The sequence below is a fragment of the Nanorana parkeri genome, unplaced genomic scaffold (assembly GCF_000935625.1).
Source record: "Nanorana parkeri isolate BGI_ZX_2015 unplaced genomic scaffold, ASM93562v1 scaffold1744, whole genome shotgun sequence".
Lineage (NCBI taxonomy): Eukaryota > Metazoa > Chordata > Amphibia > Anura > Dicroglossidae > Nanorana > Nanorana parkeri.
In genome coordinates, this window is record NW_017308012.1 from 219,280 (window position 1) to 231,880 (window position 12,601).

General features: G+C 41.6%; 2 protein-coding genes across 3 annotated transcripts in view; one reads left to right on the forward strand and one right to left on the reverse strand.

Annotated features, from left to right (window-relative positions):
• The window catches only part of LOC108799504 (NTF2-related export protein 2-like), an 8,286-nt gene extending 4,743 nt beyond the window's left edge, over positions 1 to 3,543 (reverse strand). The window contains exons 1-2 of one of the 2 annotated variants that reach the window (XM_018571368.1): positions 3,532 to 3,543; positions 194 to 280 (exon numbers count right to left, since the gene is read on the reverse strand). In XM_018571368.1, coding sequence (XP_018426870.1) covers positions 194 to 280; positions 3,532 to 3,543 — 99 coding nt within the window. Of the gene's footprint in view, positions 1 to 193; positions 281 to 1,936; positions 1,959 to 3,531 lie in introns of those variants that run through there. The other variant, XM_018571366.1, reaches the window with a different exon arrangement.
• Positions 3,544 to 4,396: 853 nt separating this feature from the next.
• Positions 4,397 to 12,601, forward strand: part of GUCY2F (guanylate cyclase 2F, retinal) — a 60,971-nt gene continuing 52,766 nt past the window's right edge. Inside the window, exon 1 of the mRNA XM_018571365.1 lies at positions 4,397 to 4,463. Coding sequence (XP_018426867.1) covers positions 4,397 to 4,463 — 67 coding nt within the window. The remainder of the gene's footprint in view (positions 4,464 to 12,601) is intronic.

A 12,601-nucleotide genomic window follows, 5' to 3' on the forward strand; every position in this document is an offset into this window, starting at 1 on the left:
GAGAGAGAGAGAGAGAGAGAATTTGGTTCACTGAAGCTGAAATTTGTAGTATAGCATGGAGGCAACTGGTGAACCAGCCTCACTTCCTGATATAACCAGAACAAGTAAGGTTCAGAGGTTTGATTTATATCCATAAGAAGTCTGAACAGAAATAAATCAATCAATAAACAATACACATAATAATTGAACTTACTCTTCTCCTTTTATCAAAGGTTTCATAATAAAGGCTGACAAATCCCTCAGCTGCTTTGTTAGCCAGATCCGCATCAGTTTTGAAATCCTAGAAATGAAAACCAACATAGTCAGTTATCTTCTCCTGTGAAAATATAGTGTGGTCTGCGGATACTACTCCACAACAAGAGAGAGAAAGACACATCAATCTAAAGACCAATTACAGTCAGAAACACACCACAAAGTCTGCGTTCCAGAGCATTCAGCCTCTTGAATCCACTGGAAGGCAAGCCGGCCGCCTCACTGCGTTCAGGGAGGCGGTGGTGCATTGAAATCAATGGCACCGCAGCCACACCCCCCACCTGCAGTGCAATCCCCGCGCCAGAACACATGGCACATTAGTGCCTGCGTTCCGGTCCAGTGCGATCTGCAAAAATGCTGAAACTTTGTGGTGTTAACTGGCCCAAAGGGCAGGTTCACACCATTTTCCAGACCAGATCTAGAACGCAGTCCGTTTTGCTGCGATTTTGGGAGGGTTTTTAAAAAAAGCTTAAAATGGTCTTACATGTGCGTTCCATTGCATTTGTATGTGTTTTTCATGCGTTTGTATGCATTCCAGTGAATCTGTGTGTTGTTCATGCATTTGTATGTGTTTTTCATGCATTTGTATGCGTTCCATTGCATTTGTATGTGTTTTTCATGCATTTGTATGCGTTCCATTGCATTTGTATGTGTTTTTCATGCATTTGTATGCATTTCTGTGTTTTTCATGCATTTGTATGCGTTCCAGTGCATTTGTATGTGTTTCCCATGCGTTCCAGTGCATTTGTGTGTGTTTTTCATGCGTTCCAGTGCATTTCAGACCAGACAAAATAAGACTAGCAGTATTTTTCTGTTCTGGTAGGACCGTGCTGGTGTGCACAGAGGCCAAAACAGCATAAGGATGCATTTTGGGTCCGGAAATGATCCAGACACGGTGTGTGAATGGGCCCTTATGTGTTTGCTTAGCCCTGTGCAGGTTTGGGGGACTGAAATAGGAGACACAGGGGGAGCCTACATTACATGATGAAGAGACAGTACAGTGTACAGGCAACTCAGCACATGGTTTTATTTCATGGGAAGAAACAGTGATCATCCAATAAAAATACAACATGGCACCTACCTCCCAAGCTGAAAGGAAAGCACAACAATCCTTGTCTTGCTTGTGTAAACTACTAGTCACATGAATCTTCCATTTAATGGAGGTGAACAAAGGAAGACATGTTTGAGATCCAGCCTGGGTGACAACCATGGCTGCCTATAGTTACAGTGGAGAAATTATTGTTGTCAACCAGGAATTCCAGGTGAAAATAAAGGGGAAAAGGCTGAAAGTGAGAAGGGATGTCACCACCACGTCTATATCCCGGTATGATGCAATATTTAGCGGTTTTGGGTTTAGTTACACTTTAATGTTTGTGCTGCCAGTATATAGGTTGTTTCCTTCAAACATAAAACACACATTTGTTTCCCTTTCCATACCAACAAAAGGGCATATTTAGATCACTACATCAGACGGAATTCAATGATTCCCTGTAACGTCACAAGTCTTGAGCCTTCTGTACAGCGAGTACTGTGAGCGGCGCTCAGCTCTTTAAGAAACATATCTATCCACAAAGAGCGGCCCCCAGCCGGGAGATCACAGCCACTCTCTCCATATACCACTGCCCAACCTCTGGACGTGTTCTAAGCTCTACAGAGAACTATCACTGCCACCCAACATACTCACAGAAGCAGCCATTGCCGCAAACTTCAACTTTCCTTTACAGTTCCAGCACGCTCAGCTTCCCCGTCCGCTTCTCAAATAATTCTCCTAGAAACAAGGTCCCCGAATCTTGGTTCCGCCTGGCTGGAGTTCACACTGTGAACACTAGATGGCGCTGAATCTCTCTTCATATACTAATCAGTCGAAGAGATGTGTCACAAGTAACTCACAACAATATACACACACAGTACACTGCACAGAGCACTCTCTGCACAACACACTATACAAAACAGGCTGTACAAAGCACTTTACACAACACTGCACAAAGCACTATACACAACCTACTGCACACAGCACTATACACAACACATTGTACTAAGCACTTCCCACAACACACTGCATAAAGCACTATACACCTTGCACAAAGCACTATACACAACACATTGCACAAATCACTTCACACAACACACTGAAAAAAGCAATATACACCTTGCACAAAGCACTACACACAACACATTGCACAAAGCACTATACACAACACATTGCACAAAGCACTTCACACAACACACTGCACAAAGCACTTTACACAACACATTGGAGAAAGCACTACACAACACACTGCACAAAGCATTTTACACAACACATTGGAGAAAGCACTACACAACACACTGCACAAAGCATTTTACACAACACACTATACAAAACACACTGTAAAGCACTATACATAATACACTGCACAAAGCGCTGTAAACAACTCACCATTCACAATATACTGCACAAAACACTAAACACCACACTATACACAATGCTCTGGACAGTTGTGGGAACCAAAGTTCTTATTTTACCCTGGACATCTCTCACACCTATATAGTGTGTGTGTGTGTGTGTATATATATATAGATGATTTCCAGACTTTCTTCATAAACAGACACTTCTAGGAATGATAATTTCTTGCCCCCCAACATAAATTTATATTCCTGATTCACTCGGCAGCCAGCCTACTCATCCACTTTCCTTCATTGAGCAGTCCTACATTGTACATGATGAGAGGTCCTGACCAGACAACCCATGAAAAGGAGCGGCTTCATGGAACCAGGTGTGTGGTAGGTAGGAAGCCTGCTGGACTGAGTAATAAGGTAAGTATCATTATTCCTTACCCCAAGACTAAACAAGCATGTGTGTGTGTGTGTGGGTGTTGGCAGGGGGGGGGGGGGGGGTGTATTTTTTTAAATCCTAACTGGAGTTCAGCTTTAAGCTGACCATACATGTGACAATTTGATAGAGCAATTGAACTTTTGAGTCCTTGTGGTCAATCAACTACAACGAGATGTGATTTCAATTGCCCCAATGGAATGCAGTGGAAAAACCGGATCACTTTAGATTAGACTGATGTAGTGTTTTCATGTTTCAATTCCATTTCAATGTGATCTTTCAATAAACTGTAAAACTGTCACTTTTTTATCAAGTTTTAACTTCACAATCAACCTAATTCTGGTGTTCAGTCAAATTGTGGATGGTAGATTGCTTTGCTTTTGCCAGTTAATTGCAGTGATTTTTTTTATTCACAGTGAGTGGAATTTGGTTAAAATTTCCTGAAAATTGCCACATGAATGGCCAGCTATGCTTGCCATGTGACTGCCCCTATACCTTGTAGTGAGTTGCTGTTGCATTATACTGAAGAAAACAAAACTGGATTGAAGTGTTTAGGTATACACTAATCAATAGATGATAGATCAATGTTATTTTCACACATTTCCTATGGTAAAGACATGGGAATAGGCAATAGCATGAAAGACAGTACTTCAGGGTTATCAACAAATGAATGGTCAGTTTATAAAAAATAGGAGCTAATTACATTTTCTATAAAATCTGTTTAACTACCAATAGTTATCAGGTTGGTTCTGGATATGCATATATTTATTCAGTGGTCGTTTCTGAAATAATGAAGAGTTCTCTGTATGTTCTCTGTATGTTCTCTCCACAGTATGATAACAACCTGCTTGAGCAATACTTCCCTCATTGGCAGTGTTAGAATGCTAAACATATCAACACTAAAATGTTGCTACATGCTATAACAGTAAATTAGATATGTGGTCACTGAAGGGTGTTTAATGTTATAGCAATATACACATAACAAATTGCATACATTTGTATATAATTGTTTGGGCAACCTATCTTGGTATAGTATCCGTGATTTGCCTTCCCTAGAAATCAAAACCCAGTTGTACATGTGCGAAGTCTTACAGTTTGTGTTCTTTATGGCCGGGTTCACACCCGGGCGTACTATAGGCGCGTTTTTTCTGCTAGTTTTGCAGCATGTTTTTTGCGCGTTTTTTAGCAAATTTTTTCGTTCAGTGAAACGCGCGTTCGTTTTTATACCTCCCTGGCAGTATTATTTTATTTTTTCCTTTATTTTCTCTATCTTTTTTAGGGGTTTTTTTTAACTTTCAAACTTCCCGCCGGTTCCGCCCCCCTGCGACGCGGATGCTTGCAAGAAACGGAACACAGAATACGGCAGTGGCCGGAGGACATAGCGGGGATCGCGGACAAGGTAAGACCTACGCTGTATTCCCGAGTGTGGCTCGGGGTTACCGCTTTGTTAACCCCGAGCCACACTCGGGAATAACAATGGATACGCGTTGAAATACACCCCAAAGAAGCTCCTGTACTTGTTTGGGTGTAGGGCGTTTTTTAGCGCGTTTCCACGGGCTGAAATACGCCCAGGTGGTAACCATGCCCATAGGAAATTATGGGATTTCACTTGCTGAGCGTTTTTCAGCACTTCGATCAGCGCTGAAAAACGCCCAGGTGTGAACCCAGCCGAAAAAGTAGCCACAAAAACTGTCCCCTGCCAGCATGCTTCAGAGAAGTCAGGCCTATAGGTTGGCAATAAGCAAAGCATACGCTCCCTGTTGATTGGAGAACTCTAGCTTTAAACCCAGCAGGGGGCGTGTCAGACCTCTGCAGAGAGGTCACTGCTTCCACACAGAGAGTAAGGGTCCTTCTATGCAGCATGCTGTCAAAGCTTTTCTACTCAGGCTTTGGCTGCTTTCTAAGAAAACAAACTGTAAACCTTTGCACACCTTTTGTTTTGATAAACCTGGAATGTATTTAGCTGATTTAAACTGCAAGTACATTTGGGCTTTATATAGCTCTACATGTCATTGATATGAAGTTATAAAGTCTACATGTGGTAAATTTATACAGTTTTGTTTGACACGTAAAGTATAATAATAAACTGATGTCAGAAGCTGTGTACTGCTGAAGTAAAGCTATGCAGCTTATCTAACTGCAGGTCATATATAGGTCGTTAGTTAATGCTGATAGGTGCAGATCAGTTTAAAGGATTTAAAGCGTCATTGTAATGTAAGTCTTAATCCATGCCTTTAGTAGACATCTGAATACCGATTTGGAAGGTTTATGACACATGTCAATTATGTGCACCAAATGACATTACATTGCTGTGAATGTATGAGAACCCTGGGAGAGCCTGCAGAAAATGTAAGGGACCATACCACCTCCCTGCACACATTAATGCTGAGAAGTATACCATGGATACCTTGTTTTTAGGAATTATCAAGGTTGATGCACATAGACTGTAATGGTAATACTAAAAGCTTTCAGGACTCAAGGCAATTAAAACACCTGCATATACAAAGGTAAGTGTCTTTGTTTCAGAAATCTTGACAAATCTTGATTGGCTGCAAACATCAACCGGCGATATTATAAAAAAATAAGCTGACAGTTGGGCAAATCTGGTATTTTATTTATACTATTTCAAAGTGCCTGACTTTATTTTTCCAAGTTTGTATTATTACGTCATAACGTACAACTGCATGTGATTAACATTTTGTGAAGTAGAAATTAGCAAAATTGCATGTTATTGAAGCTCAGTCAGTACCTGATTTTTAGCTTGTGCCATTTCTATAAATCTCCACTAGCATTTGTCAAAGTGACCTACAACTGAGTACTACGGTGCATGTTTTTAATTCTCCTCACAGAATCTCTAGTTCGTGTCTTTAAAAATTAGGCTATTAAATGTTTCTACGCTCCTGCCTGGATGCCTTTAGGTTCCTCAAGCTCAACAGACACATTACAATCTGATTGTACAATCTTCATTATATCTACCAACAACTACTGTATGTAGTGCGAGGACATTTTTGATTGAATATTACATAGTTCTGGTAAATCTAAAGAAGTTTTACATAGACTGTACAGTCAGATTGTGATATGTATGATGAACTTTTGAGCTATTGCCAGGAAATCAATAAAAAGCCAGTTTAGGAATTTTTTCCCCAACCTTTTCCTTGAGCACTAAAAGTTACAATTTCTAGCTAGGAACATTCATATAAAAGTAACATTTTAAGATAAGCACATTCTTATTCTTATTATTTTTGAAGGCTTTAGCTTGTTGTATGCTTTCCTTTTAACAGTAGCCTTGGTTTCTCAGACTTTTTCATCAAGGTTGACAGTACACTTCATTGGCTATAAATATTGTCAGATGTGCAGTTGTATTGGATTATTATAGCTTTATCTAAAAGACCTCTACCAGGATTATCTGGAACACATTATAACTATGCATATTGGTGTGTATACACATGTGGAATGCTTACCTGTGTGAATGTTAAAAATGAATGTTAAAAGTAGAGATTTGTGAGTGCAGCATCATTAAAGCCCAAATGAACTTTCAGCTTTAATTAGCTAAATATGTTCCAGTAGCATCAAAACAAAAGATGTGCAAAGTTTTACAGTTTCATTGTTCAAATACCAGCCACAGCTTGAGGAGAAAGGCCTGCCGCCTTCCAGCATGCTCCAGAGAAACAAAAGTAAGAGGCACTGGGATTTCAGTGCTTGTTCAAACCGTTCAAATAAATGAAAGTTTGCAAGTAATCTCACTGGATCTAGGGAGGCAGCTGTCAAACAAATAGGCCTCCCTTGTTTAGTACCTGGAAATGACTGAAAGTATAGAAATGTCAAGCGCCAAACCAAAAGGTGAAAGAGTTCGAAGAAGCCTTTAATTCAATCAAACTAAACAGCCAACACACTTTGGGGACAACAATACTCCCCACCCCCTTATCAGTGTTTAAAATGAGATGAGGAGACTCAAAAGATACTATAACCAAATGGATCTATATATGATTTGGTGTAAATTTTCCTTTATGACTGGAATTGTAATTGTGTACTCAGCAGCAGCAAATGTATTGGCTGTTTTTCTCCAAAATGCATTGGATGTTTTTGTTTGATTGAATTTTGAATAATTGAAGGCATCTTTGGAGTCTTTCACCTTTTGTTTTGGCACCCAACTTTCCTATACTCTGAGTGCCTGCTAGCATGCAGCAGAGAAGGACCTTTGCTCTCTGTGTGGAAACAGTAGCCTCTCTTCAGAGGTCTGATATGTCCTTCATTGAGTCAGACTAATAGCTCATGCTTCCTGCTGATTGGTGAGCTCTAGCTCTGTTGTTATTAACAAGCTACTGATCTGAGCCAAGTTTGCAGAAAGGACTTCTGAAATTACTGATCTGCATACCGACTTAGCCTGGTGACTCAAAGAGTACTAAAACTAGTCGACACAACAGCCAGTCAACTAGCATTTCACGACAAGGGTAGTAATGGCAACCCCTTTATTTGTTACATGATAGGTTAAACCTAAGATGGGGCTGGATTTAAAAGCCAACTTTACACACCAGTACCTGGATCGCCGAATTTTCTGCTCATTCTACATAATGGAAAACCGGTCTGGGTTAATTATATGATTATTGGGCTTTATATTGGATGCAACTTTTTTTGCAAAAGTAGTAATTTCTGAGGGAATATCTTGCCACTGGGGTCTTGAAGAGATGTAAGAAGTCATCATGTGTCAGCAACCACACAAGTTGGGGGAATTATGTATGTTCCTCCCTTATTCATGTTTCTGGGAACTATTTAAAAGTATATGGTTAAGATAACTGACCTTCATGTGTTCATGAAAGTAATAGGAACAGGGACCAATGCAAGCGATTTTATCTATTTTTTTAAAGCACTGCCTAATAAGTTGATGCTATAAATAAAGATAAGAAACAAGGAGGTTATGCTATCCAAAATCTAAAATGCTTGTTTTGGATGGACTAACCTTTTAAATATAATTTTTAACACTTTGAACTATTGGGTAGAAGTATTTGGAATGCTTTTATTAGTCAATTTCTGTGGATCTAGCACTGGTTTCCACAAGATCTGACCCCTCCTTCTCTGTTCTAAAAAAGTTAGCATTCTGAAAAACTATCGATTTCTAATCCAATCAGCTGTTCACTTTTTGCAGTAGAAATGGGCTGTATGGTTAAATAATAAATACCTGGGCAGGATGGAGCATCAAACAGCACTGAACCCAGACTGTAATAGATAGACAAAATTATTACCCAAAACTGGAGTTTGGTGGTCACCAAGTCCTTCTGTAAAAAAAAACTGTACAAAGAGGCTGGCATTACCAAACTCTCTTGCCTAGTATTTTGATCCAAAGGCCTCATACTTCCTGGATCCCTGACTCAGAATATACAGTATATGCAGATCAGGACTACTGACTAGACATGTGCACCAGCAAAAAACTTGTTTAGTTTAGTTTCGTTTTGATTTGGATTTTTGTTATTTCGTTTTTCGGATTCGGGTCCGCAATTGAATTCATTGCGGGATTCGGACGAAATTCGTTAGCGGTAGTCGTTTTTCGGATTTGGGTCCGCAATTGAATTCGGATGATGAAATTCGTTTAGTTGGACGAAATTTAGTTAGCAGCAAAGTGACATTAGGAAAAAAAAATGTTTTTTTTTTACAGTCTGCAGAAGATGAAAAAAAAAAAGCGTGAGGTTCCCCCCCAATTCATACCAGACCCTTTAGGTCTGGTAGGAATGTTACGAGGGACCCTCCCCCAAGTTAAAACAAAAAAAAAAGTGCGTGGGGTTCCCCCCAAAATCCCTACCAGACCCTTGATCCCAGCACTGGCCCGGCAAGGCAGGAAAGGGGGGGGGCGATCGAGCGCCCCCTTCCTGCGCCTTACCAGGCCATGTGCCCTCGGCATTGGTAGGGTGTCCCCGTGCCGATGCGGACAAGGGCCTCTTCCTCACAACCCTGACCTGGTGGTTGTGGGGGTCTGCGGGCAAGGGGGCTTATTTGCATCGGGGTACCCCTTTAAATAAGGGGGCACCCAGATGCCGCCCTCCACCCTTGTGAATGAGTAAGGGGTACTTGCACCCCTACCCATTCACTAAAGGGTTAAATCAAATAGTTAATAAAAAGGCCAGACTTTTAGATCAAATCATTTAATTGAAAAAAAAAAACACTCAATTTTTTACTATTCCTTTAATTAAAAAAATAAAATAAAAATGGCTCCATCGATGTAATCCAGCATCAATCACGATGCACGACCCCCGCCAACCCGCCGCAATAAAAAAAGTCCCCCCGCCCGACGACCACCCGAACCCGACGAAAACTCGCTGCAAAATGACATTCAGCCCGAATGTCAACAGATGGGCGGAGCGAGCTGTGACGTCATGGCTTGCTCCGCCCATTTTACACTCTTAGCTGTCAAATGCTACATAGCATTCGGGAACTCCCAAGTGCTATTCATGAGTTTCCGAATGCTATTCGGGTCTGTGAGCCGAGGTGCCATAATGCTTTTCATATGACACCTCGGCTCACAGAACTGAATAGCATTCTTAAACTAACGAATAGCACTCGAGAGTTTCCGAATGCTATGTAGTATTTGACGGCTGAGAATGTCAAATGGGCAGAGCGAGCTGTGACGTCACAGCTCGCTCCGCCTATCTGTTGACATTCGGGCTGAATGTCATTTTTGCGGCGAGTTTTCGTCGGGGTCGGGTGGTCGTCTGTGGCGGGGGGCTTTTTTTTTTTGCATTTTCAATTAAAGGATTTTATCTAAAAGTTTGGACTTTTTACTAACTATTTGATTTAACCCTTTAGTGAATGGGTAGGGGTGCAAGTACCCCTTACTCATTCACAAGGGGGAGGGCGGCATCTGGGTGCCCCCCTAATTTAAAGGGGTACCCCGATGAAAATAAGCCCCCTTGCCCGCAGACCCCCACAACCACCCGGTCAGGGTTGTGAGGAAGAGGCCCTTGACACCCTCCCAATGCCGAGGGCACGTGGCGAGGTAAGGCGCAGGGAGGGGGGGCGCTCGAACGCCCCCCCCCTTTCCTGCCCTGCCGGGCCACTGCTCGGATCAAGGGTCTGGTAGGACTGTTAGGGGGGACCCTACGTTTTTCTTTCCCCATTTTTTGGGGCTGGGGTTCCCCCTTAAAATTCCTACTTGACCTAAAGGGTCTGGTAGGATTTTGGGGGGAACCCCACGCAGTTTTTTCTTGTTTTAACTTGGGGGAGGGTCCCTGCTAACATTCCTACCAGACCTAAAGGGTCTGGTATGAATTAGGGGGGAACCTCACGCTTTTTTTTTTCATCTTCTGCAGACTGTAAAAAAAAAATTCTAATGTCACTTTGCTGCTAACGAAATTTCGTCCAATAAACGAAATTTCGACCGGACTACCGCTAATGAATTTCGGGAGATCGGGAATTCGGATTTGTTAGCATTCGTTATAGCTGTAATTCGTAATTCGGATGCATCCGAATTTCCGAACTTCCAAAATTTCGTCCGAATTTCGATTCGGAACGAAACGAATCGCACATGTCTACTACTGACCTTCTTTTGACTTTACTGCCTTACATGCTTGTTTTAGGACAATGAATCAACTAGTACTGAAGCCAGAGGCAGCCATACAGCTTCTTTATTTTTTTCACAACAGGGTTCCTTTAAGGCCACATAATGTTCTATGTAAAAGACCTTTCTTGCTGACACGGCTGGACTTAGGCTAATAGAGGTAATGCTGTAATGTGTCCGGTTATTTAAATCCAGCACTGTGTTTGAAATAAGCATGCATATTGTCTATGTGCTGTTGTTTGAAGGTGATTATCTATTACTGCTACTTTACATAAAGGCTTGTTCACATTAGGGGCATTTTCTGATTTTCTGATACAGGCAAGATGCTTGTTTAAAATCAAGCAATCTATTAAATTGGTTCACATAAATGTTTTGCATTGAGTTCATTTGCAAAGTCTCGTTTTTTGGTGGCATTTTCATTTCAGCTCAAGTGATCAGGGTGATTTATAGTGCATGTGCAAATGCATTAAAGAGGCATGCTGTAATATATGCCAAATGGTTTAATTTGGCAGGGAGATAGTATAAACAAGAACTCGGTGGGACACATCTGTTTAATGTGTAGCGTTCACCCCCGAAGGAGACGCCAGAAAAACCTGGATCATCACTGGTGTCTAGGGGTTTTGGTCTTCAGTTGCCCCCATTAGCTTTTAACCGCCCTCTTCTAGTGCCCACAAGGCTGATATCCACTCCAGTAATGCAATGCTGAATACATTAACATCGTCACTGGGGAGAGAGGGTATAGGAATTCTAGATACCCAGGGTATAATAGACATAGACCCCAGACTCATCAGACCTTTTTAGCGTTTGTAGCACAGCAAATAGGAATTTGAGTATCACATGAGCAGGGATGAGCACAGGTCCTCAACAGGAGAGACACCAGACTTGCTCCTGAGGTCCTCTATATTCCAGGCACCTCCAGCAGCCATCAGCTTCCCTGGTTCTCCTCCTCTGACAACAGCACAGGCCTCCTCCATCCTTGAGGCCTAGTGAAACTCTTCCCACACTCCAGCCTCTGCCCTCGCCCAAGCCTCAGCCTAGCCAGGGTGGTGGCTAAGCTGGGCAGCACTCAGTCCTGTACTAATCCATGGCTGGTCCCGAACTAAACTGAGCACATGGCAATTCCATGGCAATAAGTTCTCTATCCCAGCATGCACCACTGGTTGGGAGAAATCATGTGATTGGCTGCTGTACTGTACATACACTCTCAATTACCCTTATTGGCTGTCCCACAATACAGCAGAGTCACACTCCACCCAAATGGGAACTGTCAATGCCAGACACCTGGAATTAACCAGATAAATGCCTCTATAATTCAACCAGGCTGACTACTGCCCTGGCAATCACTAAATGTCTAGTAGCCACCTCACAAAAGGTGATGGAGGCTACAAGGAAATGGTGGCTGCTTTAGGAGAAACTGAGCTAAAGCTATTTTCACAGAACAGGATCAGTAAACCTTACATGTTTTCAGTTAAAATAAATCTGCAGTAATGAAAAGCTCTCATGTCTAGGCTAAGTGTTGCAAATCATTTGGGGAATTTCAAGAAAGTGTAATTACATCTAGAATTGCATTTGTTTTTGCTCATTCTGAATATATACACTGAATAAATCTGTAGTGTACTTAGATCCAAAAATAAAGTCAGCATCCAGATTCTGAATTGAATATATCATTGTGGCTTGCACATTCAGTTACACTTTACAATGAGAAGAATCAAACAGTCAGATTTCTGCATAGCCAACATAGACCATGGCCTGGGTCTTTAGCTCTGACTAGGGCAGCACATAGCCATCCATATGTTGCTAAATAAAAACACATTTCCATGTAAAAAAGTATCAGTCTGGCTTCTTGCTTCTTTTGCTGTCCGTTCATAGTTTTTGCACTTCAGTTGGTGGAATAGTATGCTGTATCCTTACAGTTGAGCCACTCTCGGTCTTAACACTGAAAACTGAACTGCTGGTAGAGAACAAAAACATTTTGCTTGTCTATGGTTAAT